The 20,597-nt window shown below is 40.8% G+C and overlaps 1 protein-coding gene across 5 annotated transcripts in view; it reads right to left on the bottom strand.

Annotated features, from left to right (window-relative positions):
- Window positions 1-7,358: 7,358 nt before the first annotated feature.
- Window positions 7,359-20,597, bottom strand: part of TLR3 (toll like receptor 3) — a 36,338-nt gene continuing 23,099 nt past the window's right edge. For 4 of the 5 annotated variants that reach the window (XM_008273952.4, XM_017350055.3, XM_051828542.2 and 1 more), the window contains 3 exons: window positions 15,903-16,094; window positions 11,280-13,132; window positions 7,359-10,722 (listed from right to left, as the gene is read on the bottom strand). In XM_008273952.4, the coding sequence (XP_008272174.1) occupies window positions 10,494-10,722; window positions 11,280-13,132; window positions 15,903-16,094 (2,274 nt within the window). In that variant the 3' untranslated portion in view covers window positions 7,359-10,493. 5 annotated transcript variants of the gene reach the window in all.

Genomic DNA, 20,597 nt, shown 5'->3' with positions numbered 1-20,597 from the left:
AGTCAGAAGTGGGTATTAAGGAAGACATGGGAACACAAGTGCTTCACTCAAGAACTTGGAAGTGAAATTGGGCTCGGAGAGTTGAACTGGGACAACCTATGTACAACATTGTGTGTTAGCAGCTAAGGGAGTGAACCCAGGAATTGTGTAACCAAAATGAGAACTCAGACTGTAATCAGGCTGACTGGACACAAACTGCAAACTCAAAAACAGAAAAGTTAAGAGTTTGTATTAGGCGAGATGAATTGCATTTGCTTGATCTGAGGACATATACGAGTATGTGAAAGATAGAGTTTGAGTGTGGGTATCTGCAAGCATGTGGGGGGAGTTTTCAGCAAGGTTAAGTTTAATACTGAGTCTAACCATTAATGTGCAGAGGAGGGATTTTGTTTTGATCTCAGGAGATATATTTTCTAATCTGAGGCATGGAAAGGAGATGACCCAATAAATGGACATTCACTATTGTATACTTCAGTCATTTCATTCTGAGCCTTGGCAAATTTCCATGGGGATGTCACACTTTGTGCCTTTTGCAGACACCCCACCAGTCTTCCACTTGTGATACCACATCCTATCATGATCCCTCTTCTAAGCGTCTATCGTCCATCTACCACTAACAATCATGCACCTGGCACTTTTCTACTCCAGGACTGTGTGAAGCACTGAAAGTAGAAGACATTGTCTTCCAGAGCATGGAGTAGGCAGCTGGGTGTTGTATGCTAAATGTCAGGCCAGGGCGCCAGTAAACAAGACCAGTTGGTGGCCTTCCTCACGGGCTGCAGTAGCTTGGGGAACCCAGAGCCTTTGTGTGCCTAAGACAAAGAAGAAATGGGGCCCAGATAATAATAAAGTCCAGATAAGGAAGGGCTTCGGATGTTCAGGGAAGCAGCAGCATGCAGGTGTCACCATGTGAAGCACCTGCACACAGTGAGGAGTCAAAATGAGGGGAGAGGGGAGGAAGTCACAGACCCGTCCCAGAGCAGAATGAGAACCAGAAGCAGAGGCCTCAGCGCCGGGCCAGGGATGTGTGCCTACTCTGTCACGGTGCAAGGACATCAGACACAGGCTCATGCTGAGGCAGCGTTTCTCACATTCTCATGGAGCCATCTGCATTTCTCGTGTCCTCTTGGTTCCTTTCTCAGGAACTTGCAGGTGGCTTCAGAAGGGAAGAAGGTCCCTGAGAACGCTGCACTCCCTCACGCAGCGCTCATTCAAGTTTGCAGCTTTCTACAGACTTGTTATGTTTGTTTGAGAAGCATCTTGATTTGGATTCACAGAGCAATGAAATGCATAATATTTGAGATCATTCTCACTATTTCTAGAGTGTGTGCTTCCAGTGTTGCAGCTGCCAGACACTGGATCGATTCTGAACGTATGTGACGTAAGTTCAAAGGCCAGGCTGTAAAGGAGGCCACTGCACAGCACAGCCCGGTGCATCTCCCCCAGTTCTGGAGAGGCAGCCCTTCTTTGCTGCCACATCCTTGGATTCCTGATTTTTCAGGCCCAGAGATCTGATCGGCCCAGCACCTTCACAGCGGAGCAGCCTCTCGGATTGAGCCCGTCAACCTGACTCATAAAACATTGATGCAGAGTGTTGCGTCCCCTGCTCTTGCCTTACAAGAGGAATTCCTCTGAAGAGCAAGTTAATTTGAGTGATTGTTCACTGAGCATGGAATCAAAACAAGGGCAGGCAATGAGTCCTATGGTTCACACAGAAGAGATGTTAAGCATAGGAAAATCACCCTCCTTGGAGGAGCAGCCCTACCAGTGCCATCACCCAGCTGACTTTTGTCTCTGACTTTAGATTTTTCTCTGCATCCATCACTAGCCTCTTCCCTTTTTGATCAAGCTTTTCTTTACATCTGTGGGTGCTGTCAATAAATCTATGGAAAAGCCACATGCTCTTACAGGTCCTGTCCTTGAAAGGATTCTCTCTATCCCTGAGATCTGGTGGCATGGATCCTATCTGTTATGATTTGATTTGTGTCCTTTAAAATGATATGGTTAAGTCCTAACTCCCAGTTTGTGTGAATGTGAACTTATAGGCCTTTACTGCTGTAGTCAAGTTAAGATGAGGTCTGTCAGATGGACTCTAACCCAGTATGACTGATGTACTTTAAGAGGTGAGTTTGGACAGACACTTGGGGAAAATGCCATGGAACACAGAGACAGAGATTGGAGTGATGACAGCTGCAAACCAAGGAGCACCATAGATTGATGGTTCCTACCAGAAGCTAGGAAGAGGTAGGGAAGAATTCTCCCCTATATGTTATTAGGAAAAGAGGCCCAGAATTGGTGCCTCCTCACAGGGGACACCAAAAATATTAGGAAAAGAGGTGCAGAATAGAGAGGAGGCAGTGTATGAATCTACAGCTAGACTGAATTTATTCAGAGGAAATAAATTTGTAGAAGTGGGTGACCAACTGCAGGCTTTGTGCACATTGATGGAACACATGGAAGAAGGCCCAACCACCAGGGGCCGGCCTTTATATATATTAGATGGGTTGGGGTTGGGGTGGGGGTGGGGTAGCAGGTGGAGGGGAATTCATGGAACTGTTCTTTCAGATGGCTATGGCGGGCCTTGGGAACCTGTGAAAGAATGTGGGGGTGAGGTTATAAAGGCAATAGAATTTGAGAACCAATTGAGATTCAAGGGCAAGGAATAAATTCCAATGTTTATCTATCTTTTGGGCAGTGGGTGAGAATGTCTGAGGCATTGTTCCATCAATCCTGACTCTGAGTATAGATAAGGAGAAGGGGTGCCTATTTCTCTGGCTACTTCCTGCTAATACCCGGCATAAACATGGAGCCAGGACTTGAGGTGTGGTAGTGTTTATACTCAAGATTAGGTTGATTGAATTGATTGAAGGAGAGTAGTTGCTTCTGTGAGATGGCTTGAGAAACAGCAGTTATTTGTTCCTGCAAGAACCTTTGGAGTAAGTTAATTATACATGGCAGAAATAGGAGCGCTATGATTATGAGGACAAAAGGAGATACTAGAGACATTGCCCCCATTGGAAACGACGGCCAAAATGAGGCAGAGTTATCTTGTGAATACATTTGTTTTTGTTTTATTTATTTGAAAGAGTTACAGAGAGAGGTAGAGACAGAGAAAGAGGTCTTCCATCTGCTGGTTCATTCCCCAGAAGGCCACAACAGCCTGAGATGTGCCAATCCAAAGTCAGGAGCCTGGAGCTTCTTCTGGGTCCCCCACGTAGGTGCAGGGGCCCAAGGACTTGGGCTATCTTCCACTGCTTTCCCAGGCCAGAGCAGAGAGCTGGGTTGGAAGAGGAGCAGCTGGGACTAGAACCGGCGCACATATTCGATGCCGGCACTTCAGGCCAGGGCTTTAACCTGCTGCACCATGGCGCTGGCCGTGAATACATTTTGTTAGCATGTCTTTTTATGCATTCGATCCCATCTCTTACCATACCTGATTTATTGGTATAAAAGCAATATTCTTCACCCCAAAAGAGGCAAAGTCCACCTCTCTTGCCTGTGGGGACGTCTAGTCTCCAGCTGTTCTGGAGAACTACTGCTGCCAGTGAATCCGCCTGATCCTGGAGTGAGATAGTTGCTGTGTTAGGTCATTTATGTTTTCTTTGAGACTGAGAAATAAGCCTTCAATTTTATTTGCCTTGTCTACTGAAATGTCTAGTCCAGTCATTCCTGTTCCTACTCCCATCAAGATATGTTTCAGAGGGAATATGACCCTACGGACACCTAATTCAGGACTTTTGGTTTCCAGAACAATGAGTAAATGAATTTCTGTTATTTTAAAGTCATCCAGTTGTTGGCACTTTATTATGGCAGTCCTAGGAAATGAATACATTGTTAGGATATTAATTAATTTGAGGACTCATGATCATAGTATCTTGCTGGTACCCCTATGAAAGTCATCAGTGGATCTATTTGTTCTAAAAAGCTGACAAATAATTAAAATAATAACAATTATTTCAAATCTGTAGGCAGAATGATAGGACTCGTGACAGGGAGGGGAAGGTGGGAGAAGTATCACTGTGGATTATGGTGGTGGACACAGCATTCCAGCCAGCCTGCCTCAGGAAGGAGGGCCGAGGCGGGGAGGATTGATCCTTTTGTTTAGAGCTCTTTGCTTTGAAAATGATCTATAATTACAAACTTGATAAGCAATTCATAGCAAAATGCTAGGTCTTTTATGCCGTTGTTCATCCATCAACAGTCTTTCAGACAGATGTTACATGCTACCAGGCTTCTCTGTTAATTACAAGCAGCATGCTATTCTCATAGCAGGAGCCTCAGGTGATGTGCCGTGAAGGTCTGCCACTCTCAGGATAATTAAAGGAAAGTCAATACGGTAAATCATTGTGTCTAGCCGCGGCAGGATGTATTTTAGAAGAACAACTAGAAATGCCCAAGAAGGGCAGACATTACGGTGCAAGAGGTTATGCCATCAGCATACCATCAGAGAATCGGCTTGAGTCTCAGCGGAGACTCTGATCCGGTTCCCTGCTAATGTACCTGGGAAAGTAGCAGAAGATGGCCCAAGTGCTTGGGCCCCTGCGACCATGTGGGAGACCCTGATGGAATTCTGGTCTTGAGGCTTTGGCCTGTTGCAGCCCTAGCATTACAGCCAATTGGAGATTGGACCAGGGGGTGAAGACCTTTCTCTTTATCTCTCCCCGCATCCTTCCCAAGGTTTGTATATACCCGTGTGGTAGACTTTAAGGTCATATCCTCTTCAGATGCCTTTTAGGCACTCATTCCTTTCATCAAGGAGATGAAACCGTTTCCAGGCAAGAGTCCTTGGCACAGAGGAAGGGCCTAACACACTACCCTAAGGAGGAGATGTACTTAGAAAGACTCATCAGGCAGGGGCTTGTGCAGGGGCCAGTGTCGTGGCATAGTGGGCTAAGCCTCCACCTGTGGCACCAGCATCTGATATGGGTACCAGTTTGTGTTCCAGCTGCTCCTCTTCCTATGCAGCTCTCTCCTATGGCCTAGGAAAGCAGCAGAAGATGGCTCAAGTCCTTGGACCCCTGCACCTGCAGGGGAAACCCAGAAGAAGCTCCTGCTCCTGGCTTTGGATCAGCTCAGCTCAGTCCATTTCCACCATTCGTGGAGTGAACCAGCAGATGGAAGACTTCTCTCTCTCTGTCTCCCCCTCTGTCTGTAATTCTATCTCTCAAATAAATAAATAAAATTTAAACAAAGAAAGGCTCATTGGAGAAGCTGATACCTGCTGTACTCCTGAAAACTGCAAAATCTAGGCAAGGAAAGGTGAAAGAACAGCAAGGAAAAGAGAATCTCATAGAATGTACCCAGAGATGGAATTGCAAAAAGGCAAGGAGACACATTTGTGGAACTGATATCGGAATTTAACCCCTTTAAAATATATCGGAATGTGGCCCCTTAGAATTCTCCCAGAAGTCCCATTTGGGGTGCCACATATGTTATCGGTATTTGGGGTGCCATACAATATCACCATATGCTTTTTTTTTTTTTTTTTTTTTTTTGGTCAGGCAGATTTAGACAGTGAGAGAGAGAGGCAGAGAGAGTTATAGACAATGAGAGAGAGAGACAGAGAAAAAGGTTTCCTTCCATTGGTTCACTCCCCTACTGTCCACTTCGGCTGCCACTGCGCCAATCCGAAGCCAGGAGCCAGGTGCTTCTCCTCGTCTCCCATGCGGGTGCAGGGCCCAAGCACTTGGGCCATCCTCCACTGCCTTCCCAGGTCACAGCAGAGAGCTGGACTGGAAGAGGAGCAACCAGGACAGAATCCGGTGCACCGACCGGGACGAGAACCCAGGGTGCTGACGCCGCAGGTGGAGGATTAGCCAAGTGAACCATGGCGCCGGCCCCACCATACACTTATTAATAAATCCCCAATATTAGTAAGTCTGAGTGGGTTCTTGCCTAATATTTAGAGAAGAATTCTAAATACCGGCATGAATGAACAAGTCAGCATGGTACATTTTAAGCTTTTATTTAGTGTGAAAGATGCAGAGGAGAGTGAGAGCTTTATGTAAGAGAGAGGGGTAAATCTGGGTTCATACCGAGCACCAGGAACCAGCCACGTAGAAGAGCATCTAGGCCAGGAAGCCTAGGGCAGGTAGGCCAGGAAGCCTAGGGAGAGTGGCCCAAAGGCCATGGGCCCTGGAGGTGCAGGGCTACAGACAGCCCCATCCTGGCAAGAGGCCAGGGCAAGGGAAATGCAGGAAAGGGGCAGACACACCCTGCCCCAGGCTTTTAATCCACTTCCAAAGGGGAGTGGTTAGTTAACCTGATTGGCCAGTGAGCACTCAGGTGTGGCCAGGTAGGGGCAGGAGGTCACACAGGGGTGTGGTGAAGGCGTGGTCTTCCAGCTCACAAAGCTAATCAATTTAACCTGTATGCCTGCCTGCTTCAGAACTGCAAATCCTCCTGAATGACTGCACTTAGAGTGTGTTCATCCACTTAATCCTTTACTCACAAACAGCAAATGTTTTGTGCCAAAGTACTGTGTTTCAGGCACTATGCATACCTATGAGGGAAAGACTGGACTTGAATTATAGGAAAAACAGAGCAAGTTCATGAAAAACCGTAGAATTCAAGCTAAGGATTAAGCAGGTCAGTGCTGTTGCTTCATGCAGCACTAGCTTGTATTTGGAATAGGTACTGCAGAGCTGGGGGAGATCAGAGGAGGTCCCGGAGCAGCCTGAGTCCCTGTTGTCTATTTTCTCTCCGAGAAGCAAAACCAATGGATATGAAATTTCCTGATGGTAAGAGTGTATTCCCACAAAATCCAATGTGTCTATTTGCTTCCTATGTCCACTGCCACAACACATGAAATTTTGGGAGTCTCACTCCAACCACATCAGGGTGGTACTAAGCATGGGAGGGTGGTTTCAAAAAAATCAAGCTAGGGAGATAAACCTGGCACAGTGGTGAAGGACCTTACATGTTACCCTTTGTAATTTGAACTTTGTTCATTTCAATATGTGTTCAGAACCTCACCCTTTTCCCAAATGGTTCCACTATCTTCCACTATCTCATCCTACCTAAAACAAAAAAAAAAAAAAAACAGAACAAAGCTCTGAAGATATGCCTTCTACTACTATAGTATTTTCATGGCCCCTCCTTTCCTTTCCCATTGATTCACTTCCTCACATTCTGGCTCATCCTGAAGTCAAGAGCAGCTGCATCCAGTGCCTGAAGCAAGAGGTAGAAGGTGCCGCTGAGATATTGGCTATGGAGTAGTGTGGCAGCAGCAGTGTTGTTTAGTTGGAGCTTAGAAAAAGGATATAAAGGTGGTAGAGAAGGCAATGAAGAACAAAGTGTGAGGTCTCAGGTGGGCATGTTGTGTGCACTCAGCTAAAATAGAATATTACAAAAACCAGTGACAGTCACATGAACTTTATTGAAAATGAGAGGCAAGGCAACCGATCAGGACCGACACTCCTTACCAGAGTGCGGCCCCCAACAGCGAGTTACACAGCTTTTTATAGTATTCTGTCCACTAAGGCTCACAATTTCAAACTGAACCTGGTATGCAGTGAACAATAAAAAACCCAAAGTATGGTTGTAAGATAACAGTTAACAATAACTAACCCAGGAACAATAACAAACCCAAGGTATGGTTGTAAGATAACAGGTACAGGGCACATTTCTGTCAACTTAGGCAGAACACTTGGGTTGTGTCCTTTCTCAATTCCTTGGAATTCTCAGTTCCTTGGAATTTGGGCCAGCATAGTTTCACAAGATACACCCTTAGCCATTAGCAAGTAAAGCTCGTATGTACAGAAGTAAGAGATCTACAATTAGTTTTTAGCCACACTCACTCCATTTTCATGTTGACTCTATAGGCAAAAATGTGAAGAGATTTCTTAGGATGGCCTAGAGGCAGAATTTTTTCATCACCCTAAAAATATCTCTTCTACCTTTTTGGGGTCACTCCTCTTCGACCCCTAGGCCCAGACAACCACTAATCTGCTTTCTTCTCTGTAGAGGGCAAGAGATACTTTTTAAGTCCTGGATTTTGAAGCATCTTTACATATTCTAATGTTGACCATCACTTACTGTTGAGTTCCTTTTACAAATAATCCAAGGTACATGTTTGAGTAGTTTGAGGTTATTAAAAAATGGCATTGAAAACACCCTTCCTTATTAACAAAATGATTCGCATCTACTTTTTACTACAACCTAAAAGATATCATTTTAGGTCCAATATAAATACTGAGATCTATTTTAAACTCAGTACTGATTCAATTGGGCTTTGTTTTGCAAGGCAAAAAACAGGAAGGAGCTGGAGTGAACAGATTCCGTGATGGCACCCTGAGAGTACTCAAAGTTGGCAAGTTGCTTGTGGAAATTAAATAGGACATCAGACAAACATCCTTTTCTGCAATCCTCTTGTCTTGCACCCAAGGGGAGAGAACTCCTCCTGAGAACAATTATAAAGGACAGCCTACAAAAGTTCAGGATGTTGTTTCCTATGAAGGTCAACAACAAGTCAGCATTTGCACCTATTATTAATGTTACTTGTATTCATTTAAAAAAGTCATTCCTAGTGAATCGTAATCTCTTAACATATTAACCAACTCTTTAAAAATTATATTTGTTTATATTTGTTTTATTTTTTATTGATTGATTTATTGATTTTTTTTGAAAGGCAGAGTTAGACAGTGAGAGAGAGAGAGAGACAGAGAGAAAGGTCTTCCTTTTCTGTTGGTTCACCCTTCAAATGGCCACTACGGCCGGTGCGCTGCAGCTGGTGCACTGAGCGGATCCAAAGCCAGGTGCCAGGTGCTTCCTCCTGGTCTCCCATGCGGGTGCAGGGCCCAAGCACTTGGGCCATCCTCCACTGCCTTCCCGGGCCACAGCAGAGAGCTGGACAGGAAGAGGAGCAACTGGGACAGAAGCCAGCACCCTAACTGGGACTAGAACCAGGAGTGCTGGCGCCGCAGGCACCAGCCCTAAAAATTATATTTGGACTCAGTATAAATTGTGGCCATTTGATCAGCTATTGCACAAGAAAATAAACATGAGAATAAAACGAAGTTATTTTCTACCTTTTATTTTACACTCTGATGATATTTTGATTAACAATAGTTAGGTTATTTTAACAAATTTTAATGAAAACTTGAGAACATTGATAAACAACACGCAAGTCGTATCAAGAACGAAGTAGTTATGAATTTTACAGTTACATTTCACAGTTAAAAAGTAAATCTTACCTAAAATGCTGTGAACATAAATGTCTCAGATGTAAGGATGGCAAACAATGTGAAAGTGACAATGAGTCCCCCATGTATTCACATTCACTTTTTCAGAATCAGCACGACAGTGAATGTTACTTATCTCAGGGTTGTATGCACTTAACCCTGAGAATAAAAATTCATTTAAATCAAGTTTCAAAATAATGTAACACCTCAAATGCCCCCTAAACTATGCAAATGAGTACTGCAAGTATAGAAATTAACTCTACATTCAAAAAGCTAGTCCTGTTTGTTTTCAATAGTTAGACTCCAAAAACAAAATAATTGTCTTCCTAAATAAGGGTTAACTTCACATAGCATACTCTTTTATGGCACAATAATATATTACACATGAATCTATTATACCATAATCCTGGTCACTAACAACATAGATCTGGAGTAAAAGAATCTCAGTGGGACCAAATGATGTGGTCAATTCCACCTCCCAAGTCAGTGATCAGGGAAGGAAGATTCTTGTTTCCAGAAAGCCATTCTACTGATAACCTTCAGGAAGCAAATCTTTCTTTTAAGTAAAAGAATTGTTTCTACCCCCTGTAGAAGAAACTTAAATATCATAATAACACAAGTATTTATTAAAATATTTACTTCATTAATGAATCAAAATGTATTGCAATTTTTTTTCTGCCCTACAGTGTGTATATTAAAAAGCTATTTAAGCATTTAATAGAATTAACACTGGACAGGCACTACTAAAATACAACCCTTTTCAGTTGAAAAACTATTGTAATTAAGCTTTTAAAAATGTAAATATAAACAAAAGGATCTTCAAAAGATTTGTGGAACCTGTACAGTATTTTTATTTCCTTTTCCATGAACTTTTTGAGTCACCTTTGTATTTCATTCTTTTATAATTTAAGTAACATCATACCCATTAAAACAAGTACCTTTCATTCAATTGTAACTGCATCCAAAAACGATTATCATGAACCCTTACATAACACTAACTTTTCTTTCTTTCTTTTTTCTAACTTTTTTTTCAATGAAGAATACTCTGAAACTCATTTATCACAAGACTCTCTGACCATTTATATATTCATTAGTAGAAAATGTTCTTATACACTAATATGTTTACTATGGGTCAATTAATCCATCAACAAGACTCCTGAAAGTGTGTCTACAGAGATACATTTCCATAGATGAGATGTAATTATGATAGAATCCCGTCACCTATTGTCATCTACAGATTATATTATTTTCAAGTGAAACTTAAGTTTTCCATGGAACTTTCTAAATTGCGAAAGTTATTTCTTTTCTCATTTAATGTAGTGAATTTCTAGATCCAAGTGCTACTTGCAATTTATGATGAAAAGCCTCTATCCGTTCTTTATGAACTGGCCAATAGAAAATGCAACGAGATTTAAACATTCCTCTTCGTAAACAGAGTGCGTGGTTCAGTTTATAATCTGGAATATTCTCTAGAAAAATCAATATAATTGAATCCAAGTTTTGTTCGATAGCTTGCTGAACTGCATGGTGTACCTTGAATCTAAGTTAAAAAAAAAAAAAACATGTTAAATGAAGTTATGTAATAAACAGTGTTTTTTTAACAACTAAAAGTTCAACCTTCTAAAAATTTAATCCCTCACTAAAAATTCAGGTTATGTATTTTCCTCAATATTACTTAAAAGTATTTTTCAGTTATGACTAATGATGTTAGTAATACTGAAAGTCCAACTGAAAGCCACATACATTCTGGAGCTGGTGCTGTGGCATAGTAGGCTAAGCCTCTGCCTGTGGCACCAACATCCCATATGGCTGTCAACTGCTCCTTTTCTGATCCAGCTCTCTGCTGTGGCCTGGGAAAGCAGTAGAATATGGCCCAAGTGCTTGGGCCCCCGCACCCATGTGGGAGACCCAGTATAAGGTCCTGACTCATGGCTTTGGATCAGCTCAGCATTGGCTGTTGCGGCCATCTGGGGAGTGAACCAGCAGATGGAAGGCCTTTCTTCTCTGTCTCTCCCTCTCTCTGTAATTCTACCTCTCAAATAAATAAATAAAATCTTTAAAAAGCACATACATTCTTAAAATTTCACATTAACCTACCTTTTGCATAATGGGTCCTTTAGAAGATGCTGTGTTATAACAAAAATAATTTTCCTGCTCCTTTTGATGCTATTGACAATGGCTTCAAGTCCAAGGACACCTGCCTGAAAGTCCCTTTCTTCTAGACAAAATTTGATAGATGGATCTTCTTCCTCCATTGAGGAAAAGTGTTCCCAGACCCAGTCCCTATCTTTGTATGCATGAATTATATATGCTGTGTATTCAAACTGCTCTGGCTGGCCATCTATTTCTTTGAAACCGAGAATTCGATGTACTGAAACATTCCAATAAAAAGATATCCTCCAGCCCTCAAAATGGATGAGCAGCACAATAAAGATAAACAATAACAGGAAACTGGTATTGATCATGAAAAGGAGTTCAAAGGGTGCACTGTCTTTGCAGGATGATGTATCAAAAAGCCTCACTGAGAACCCATGATACTGAGGTGGAGTATTGCAGAGGTAATGACTTGATAACTCAGAGATGTTGGTACGTGTCTTATTAATCCAATTAACAAACCAGGCAATACTTTCACATGTACAGTCAAATGGGTTAAAGCTCATATCTAAATTACTCAGATTCTTGAAAACTGGCCCAAAAACTTTCTTTTCAACTGATGTTATGAGATTCTTTTGAAGGTTCAATGACTTCAGAGATACCTGGTCATCAAAGACAGATTGTGGAAGTACATTTAAATTATTCAAGGCTAAGTTGATGCTTTTTAGTTGAAATAAATTCTTGAAAACTCCTTCTGGGATCTCATCCAAGCCATTAGACTCTAAGTTAAGGGTGTGAAGGTGGGAAAGACCCTTGAGGAAATGGACAGGACCACCGGGGTTTGCTTGTTTCCAGAGTCGTGCCAAATTGTTGTGCTGCAAATCCAAAACTTCTAGCTTTTCAAGGCCCTCTAGCATTTCTTCATTTATGTTGGCTAGGTTGTTGTTGCTTAAATCCAGAATGGTCAAGTCATGAAGAGGGTGGAAAGGTGAAGGGGAGATATCCACATTTTTAAGAGCCACCCTTCGGAGCATCAGTCTTTGAAGGCTTGGGACCAGGGCAAAGGAGTTGCTAGTGAGTTGTAGGTATTTGTTGTAGGAAAGGTAGATTTCAAAAATATTTTCTAGACCTCTCCATTCCTGTCCTGTGAGTTCTTGCCCAATTTCATTAATTCCAATGTCAAGCACCTCTAGGGAGCCCAACCAGGAGAACGCATCACTCTCTATTTTTGAGATTTTATTTTTGGTCAGGTTGAGTATGAGTAAGGGGGAATGAGCTAGTGATGAAAATGTTTCATTTTTTAAAGTTCTCAAATTTGTGAAGGAGTTGGATAGACTTAAGTATCTCAAGTTTATCAATCCTGTGAACATATTTCTTTTTATGCTTGGAATATCATTATCTTCCATGTTAAGGTACTCCAAGCATCTTAGCCACTGAAAGGAAAAATCATCAATCTTGGGAAGTGAAGTGAGGGACACACTTTGTTTAGGAAAAGATCGTTTCAAATTAAGGTGTCTCACATTGAAAAGTCCATAAAATGAGTGATTAGACAAATGCACTATGTTATTATACTCCAGGAAGAGATATTTGAGATGTGGAAGCCAAACAAAGGAATCATCATCGATCATATTCAAGTTATTGTGGGAAAGGTCGAGCATGGTGAGGTTGGTGTGCTTCAGTCCAAGCAAAGTCCTATTGCTGATTCTGTTCAGCTGGCTGTTACTCAGAGACAGATTCTGAATGCTAGTGTTTGATAACTCCAAACAAAGCTTCTCTATGAGACTTGGGCCAAGTTGGGCATTGTTCAGAAAGAGGCCAAATAATTGTCCAATTGCATGGAAACACCCTGGAGAAAACTAAAGGTAAGGGGGGGAAAGTAGTTAATAACCAAAATAGAATATAGACTCTGTGTGACCTTTGGAAAGCTTAAATACAATGATTTTTTTTAAATTTTATTTATTTATTTTCATTTTATCTGAAAGGCTTAGAGACAGAGAGAGAGAGCTGCTGGTTCACTCCTCAAGTGCCCAAAGCAGCCAGGGCTGGGCCAGGCTGAAGGCAAGAGCCTGAAGTATGATCTGGGTCTCTCATGTAGGTGACAGGGACCCAAGTTCTTGAGGCGTCACCTGCTGCATCCAACGATGCCCATTAGCCAGAAGTTGGAATTGGGAACAAGCTCTCCAATATGGGATGCAGGCATCCCAAGCAGGGTTTTTATTCAGTCTCCTTCCCATTTCACCACAGTGCCAGGGCAGGGTATTTCTCTCCACTTCTCTCTTTTCTGTGCCTGGGACACTTGCCTCCTGCTCCAGCCTCAACCTCTCCTGGCCGCTGACTCACTTGTACTCAGCATTCACATTTCAGCATGGATGCCACTTCTTCTGGGGCCTTCCCTGACCTCCCAATCTGGGTTAGGTCTCCTGGTGCTCTTACATCATCACACTGAATAGAATTATGATTCATAAATTCATAACTATTGTTTGTGGTGTCATCACTGGGGCAGATTCTAGTTCTGTCTTGTTGACCTCTTATTTTCAGTGAATGTGGTGGAAGGAATGAATGATGGCTTTTAATGAATAGAAGCACACACTTTCCCTTCTGAGACTGAGTTCCTGCTGTCCTTTATGTCTTTCCACCTAGGTTTTTTCCTGACTTTATTTCACTAGTGTCTCCAACTCACTTCCACTCTGTCCCCAGCCCTTGGCTGATCTGGGATTCGGTGCTGGGACAAAAGAAAAGGAGTGGGGAACAAGGAACCCAGAGAGGGAGTAGCCAGCTCCTGGCAGTTAAACCTATCCAGGAAGCAAAGCTGATCTCTAATGTGTTGCTGTGAGATGATAGGGCTAAAGGAAAACAAGAGAGACAGATGTGGAGGAAATTGTGCTTTATTGTAAGTAAAATTAGTTTTAAAATGCAAAGCAGGGACTCATTAAATTATGATAAACCTTGTGCTGTACTATATTGCAATCACTAAAATTAAGTGAGTGATTCTTCGTGACATGGAAGATGTTCATATGATGTTAATGCTAATTCTAAAAAGCAGGAGACACCATCCCCCTGGAAAGGCCATGTAGCATGCTGCTGAGAGCAAGGGCTCTGGTGCAGGGCTGCCAGCAGCCCAGCTGTCACCAGTAGGCCACCTGTTACTTCACCCTTCCTCCTCTCAACTTACTCTCGTGTAAAATGATAGCAATACATTGACAAAGATGCTCTCTACCTAAAACATAAAAGAAAGAATTTGTCACAGTGCTTGGCATAGTTAAATGCCTGACTTTAGTTTTTGTTGTTTTTCTTGTCATTGTTTGCAGAAGAATTATGGATACATATGCCCAAATGCTAGCAGTGACTCATTCTGATTACTTTTGAGTGATTTTTATTGTCTCTCATTATATTTTTAGGTCTTATAATAGTACTATAAATATTCTAATTGGGGGAAATGCTGTTTAAAAAACTAAAATAAGTAGCTTGCACAAAACAATAATTATTTCAGGTAAATGTTGCACTTGGTCCATTTTTAAATCAATCTTTAAAAAGCTGTGTTTCAGGGCAAGCCATTTGGCACTGTGGTTTAAGCTGTCCTTTGCAACATTGGCATCCTATATGAAGTGCTGGCTCACCTTCTGGCTGCTCCACTTCCAATCTAGCTCCCTGCAAATGCACCTGGGAAGGTAATGGATGACAGTCCAAGTACTTGGCCCCTGCCACTCATGTGGGATACCAGGATGGAGTTTCTGGCTTCTGGCTTCAGCCTGGCTCAGATCTAGCTAATGCAACTATTTGGGGTATGAACCAAAGGATGGCAGATCTTTCTGTGTCTCTCCCTCCTGCTCTCTTTTGCTCTGCCTTTCAAATCAACAAATGAATGAATGAATGGATGAATATATCTAAATAAAAATAAAAAGCCATGTTTAGTTTTTCCAACATTCTTATAGCCTGTAAAGGAATAAAATGTGTGCAGAAGACAGATATACTTGGACATGAAAATGGTTAAATTGAAGATCATAGATCCAAGAGAAGCAGGTTAATTTGGCATACCCCATTACAGGAAAGTTTGTATAATAGCATTGAGCTAGTTATTTATTGAGCAGTTAGTTGTTGTATGCCAGACACAGTGCTAAATTGTTTGCCCCAGTGTTCTATGAAGTAGTGGTATTATTATACCAGGTTGAAAACATGGAGACTGGGGCAAAGAGAACTTGAATAACTTATCTGGTTACACAGATTAAGACCAGAGAGGAAACCAGCTAACCCAGTTCTAAAATCTGTCATCTTACCACTATATCATTTTGATTCTTTCAGAGATTTTATGAGACAGAGGGTACTATTTCCAATTTTTCAATGAAGAAACTGAAACAAGTAAGTTCCCCTAGGTCAAAGACCTGTTCTACTACATCATAGCAATTTTAACATACTGCTGATTGACAGCAGAGTCCCATCCCTAATTGTTACCAAAACTTTTTTTGTGAGTGGCACCAATACCCCAAGGCAGTAAATGTGAAGGATTTCTGGGATATACAAAAGCTTACTCTCTTCTATAGGAACCTTTAGATTCTTATCTATATGACATATTTAGGGACTACCCAAGCTGAAAGATAGAATACAAAATAATTTTACTTTGCTTCTTACCTCTTTAATTAGATTTGATGACAACTCTAATTTTTTTAGAGAAGAATTGCCGAGGAAAGCAAGCTCTTCACTTTTCAGTGCCTGAATTTTGTTTTTTGATAGTAGAAGCTCTTGGAGATTTTGCAGCTGGAGCTGAGTCCCCAGTTTTGTAGATTTTAAACCATTATGAGACAGATCTAATTTGATTAAATTCTGAGAAGAAAAAGGAATATACAATATATATGTTAGAGTCTTGTCATCAAATACAGTTCCTCTAAGTGAATCTTAACAATATATAACAGCACATCGTCACTTCACTATTATTCTGCAGAAAACTGATATTAGGAATATTAAATAAACTTTGTTGTGAATAAAAACACCACTGTTGATGTAGCTTCTTATTTCAAGAGTCACTTTATTTCTCTTACCTACATAAAAGGGTTTAAGCTCACTTATTTCTGATAAAGAAACTTTTAAAATTTTATGCTTTTTTTTTTTTCTTGACAGGCAGAGTGGACAGTGAGAGAGAGAGACAGAGAGAAAGGTCTTCCTTTGCCGTTGGTTCACCCTCCAATGGCCGCCGCGGCCAGCGCGCTGCGGCCGGCGCACCGTGCTGATCCGATGGCAGGAGCCAGGAGCCAGGTGCTTTTCCTGGTCTCCCATGGGGTGCAGGGCCCAAGCACCTGGGCCATCCTCCACTGCACTCCCTGGCCACAGCAGAGAGCTGGCCTGGAAGACGGGCAACCAGGACAGAATCCGGTGCCCCGACCGGGACTAGAACCCAGTGTGCCGGCGCCGCTAGGCAGAGGATTAGCCTAGTGAGCCGCGGCGCCGGCCTAATTTATGCTTATTTTAAATAAGTACTTATTCATGATGCAAGGAATGTCCATGTGGCTTGCCAAACGTCCAGTGACATGCATTAGCCTTGAAAATAAATAATAGAAAATAAAAATATTTCCTTAAAAACCATGAGTAGAACTTTTCCATCCATTACTCTATATTAAATGTTTTTATATTGTTTCATAGTTCTATAAATTTTAGATCATGGCTAGCCCAGAATATTAAGGAAAAACAACATTTTGCCAATCATCATTTTAACCTTATTTGAGGTCTTTGTGGCTAGGACATTTCATCTATTTCAGAATCTAAGAGGGTGCAAGAAGAGACTTAAAACAACTGCTGGACAAGTCACTTTCATGTTTCCCAGCATATGTGTGCATCTGAGGATGAGCAATGCTCAACTTTTTATAAGGCCATAAAGTGAAAAAAAGAGTGACTTGAAAATGACTTTGTGATCTCTGTTAAACATAGGAGTGGGAGTAAGAGAGGGAGGAGATATATAGGTTGGCACATGCTCACTCGGACTTACCTCCAATGGTGGAACTAGAAATGTGCCAGGGGATTTCAGCTCAATCTTACCAAGGAGGCAGGTACCAATGCCAGCGCACTTGGTAAAGTGATAAATATAAATACACAACCGATCAAAAAGATAGGGTAAGTGTCGAAGAGATTTCACAAACAAGACCAGTGTAAGCAAACAATGAAGGATGGAATTAAAAGGGAGAGAATGATCCTGCGGGGGAAGCAGGACACACAGCAGACTCATAGAATGGCAGCACTCCTGCCTCAGAATCAACCCTTGGGACATTCGGATCTGGCTAAAAGGTCCATGAGAGTCTCACAGGCATGGGAAGCCATGACACGGTGGCAAAAAAACAATCTAAATGAAAGATCCTGATGAACAAAACTCCAGCAGAAGGAACAGGCCATCAAGGAAGGAGGCGCCTTTCTCTGAAGGGAGGAAGGAACCCCCACTGTGATATGGCCTTGACTAAACAAGTTCAGAGTCGGTGAACTCAAGGGGCTTCCATAGCCTAGACAGCTCATAGCAAGAGTCTCGGGTGATTGCTGATGTCATAAATAAGAGTGCCAATTGTTAAATCAACAACGGGAGTCACTGAGTACAGGCTCCCCACATAGTATCTCTGTCCTTAATGTGTTTTACTATGAAACTTAAAAACAACACTACTAGTCGAACAATGCCCTATACCTTGTGCGGTTGTGTGAGTGCAGCCTGTTGAAATCCTTGCTTAGTGTATACTAAGTTGATCTTCTGTATATGAAGGTAATTGAAAATGAAACTCGATGAAGGGTGGGATGGGAGAGAGAGTGGGAGAGGGGAGGGCCATGGGAGGGAGGGAGGTTGCAGGGGCACAACAATACAAAAGTTGCACTTTGTAAATTCTCATTTATTAAATAAAAAAATAAATAATAAAAAAACAGATATTATCAAAATGGACACAAAATGAAATAGGAAACCTGCATAGTTCAAGATCTTTTAAGGAAACTGAATATTCATTAAAAGTCTTTCCACTCAAAGAAATCTTTTGGTTCAAATAAATTTATAGGCAAGCACTTTTAGACAGACAGATACACACACACACACACACACACAACACATATACAAACCCGACCAAAGAGAAACAGAGAATAATTTCCAACCCATTCCATGATACTATCATAACTATTCAACCAAAACCTGACAAAAAACATTAAGACAGGGTAAAATGACCTCCTTTTGAATGCAGATAGAAACATCTTAAAGAAAATATTCACACATGCAATACAATTCCTTATGAAAAGAATAACATATCAACACCAAGTAGGGTTTATTCTACAAATGCAGAGGTGGATTAACAATTGAAACACATTAACTGAATTTACCATGTTAACATATTAAGGAAAAAAATTCCATGATTGCAACAGAACTTGTAAATTATTTGATACAATTACTTTTCATGATTTAAAAAAAAAAAAAAAAACACAAAATAAAACCAAAATTCCACACAGAAAGGCATGTGGAACAACAGTACTAACTCAGGAAACTCAGGAACTGAAAGGAATTTACTTGATAGCATTTATAACTTTTTAAAAGGCAAATATCAGACCTACAGAGCAAAAAATATGCTTTAATGCAATTCTGTATTAGAGGTCCTATCTATTGCAACAAATCAAGTAATAGAAAGTAAAAGTATATGCAGCAGAAATGTAGAATAAAACTGTAATTATTCATAGAAGCATGGTTGTGTTATAAAAACTACAAAACAACTCACAAAATCTAATAGAATTAATAAGTGAATTTAGCAAGTTCCCTGGATACAAGGTGAATCAATATACCTAAATGAATTGTTTTCTTGTATACTAATAATTGACATTTAGAAAATGAAATTTTAAAGAATACCATTTACAGAACCATAAAAAGTCAGATATAGGAATAAATCTAATGAAAAGTATGCAAGTCCTCTGTACAGATAACTATAAAATATTACTGAGAGAAATTAAAGTATACTGAAATGAATGGGAAATATAATGCATTTATAGATTGGACTTTCCCAAAACATAATCTCAATCAAATTCTCAGCAAATTATATTTTATATTAACAAGTAGATCTAAATTTTTTATGAAACCACAAAAGAGTAAAAGTAAAGAATCTTAAAAAAAAAAACATAGCTAAAGGGTTTATATTATGAGATGTCATAACTAATTAAATGTATTTAGCAAAGCATTATTGGTGCAAGGGTAAACAAATAGATCAATGTAATGCAATAGAGTCTAGAAATAAACCAGCAAATATAGAAGCACTTGACTTAGTAAAGTCACTGCTAAAGTAGCTGGGGAAATGACAATCTTTTCAACAAATGGAACATGATCAATTAGGTAGGCTCATAAAAATAATTATAATAATAAAAGAAAATTGTCTATTCCAATTCCCATCTCACACCTAACACAAAAACTGAATTTTGGATAAAATGCAGATCCACATTTTAGCAGATTTTTGAGAAAATAACAAAGAAAAATGCCTTCATTACATTGCTTAAGAGCCCAAAACCATAGACAATAAAAGCAAAAACAGACAAATGGGATTAGACCAATCTAAGAAGTTTCTGTACAGCAAAGGAAACAATTAACAAAGGGAATACAGAGAGAACCAGAGAAAATATCTGCAATCTATGAATATAATAAAGGATTAATATTAGGAATGTAGAAGGAGCTCAAGAAACCCAACAATAACAAAACAAAAAATCAAGTCAAGTAATAGGCAAAGGATACGAATTGACACTTTTGTAGGAACAATTATCCATGGCCAACAGACACATGAAAAAAATGCCCGATCCAATATGGGAAGCGAGATACACAGCAGACTCATAGAATGGCAGATGTCCTAAACAGCACTCTGGCCTCAGAATCAGCCCTTAAGGCATGTGGATCCAGCTGAAAGGCCCATGAGAGTATTTCAGGCATGGAAAGCCAAGACACTCTGGGGAAAAAAAAAAAAAAAAAAAAAAAAAAAACCTAAATGAAAGTTCTCCATGAGTGAGATCCCAGTGGAAAGAACAGGTCATCAAAGAAGGAGGTACCTTTCTCTGAAGGGAGGAGAGAACTTCCATTTCGATACAATTAATTTTCTAAATATGATCAGAGTCAGTGAACTCAAAAGGCTTCCATAGCCTTGTCAACTCCTGACAAGAACCTGGGGTGATTACTGATGCCATAAACAAGAGTGTCAATTTGTTAAGTGAACAACAGGAGTCACTGTGCACTTACTCCTCATGTAGGATCTCTGTCCTTAATGTGCTGTACATTGTGATTTAATGCTATCACTAGTACTCAAACAGTATTCTTCACTTTGTGTTTCTGTGTGGGTGCAAACTGTT

Source organism: Oryctolagus cuniculus, chromosome 2 (genome assembly GCF_964237555.1).
Source record: "Oryctolagus cuniculus chromosome 2, mOryCun1.1, whole genome shotgun sequence".
Lineage (NCBI taxonomy): Eukaryota > Metazoa > Chordata > Mammalia > Lagomorpha > Leporidae > Oryctolagus > Oryctolagus cuniculus.
The sequence above is the reverse complement of the archived record's forward strand: the minus strand, read 5'-3'. Positions and strand labels throughout refer to the sequence as shown.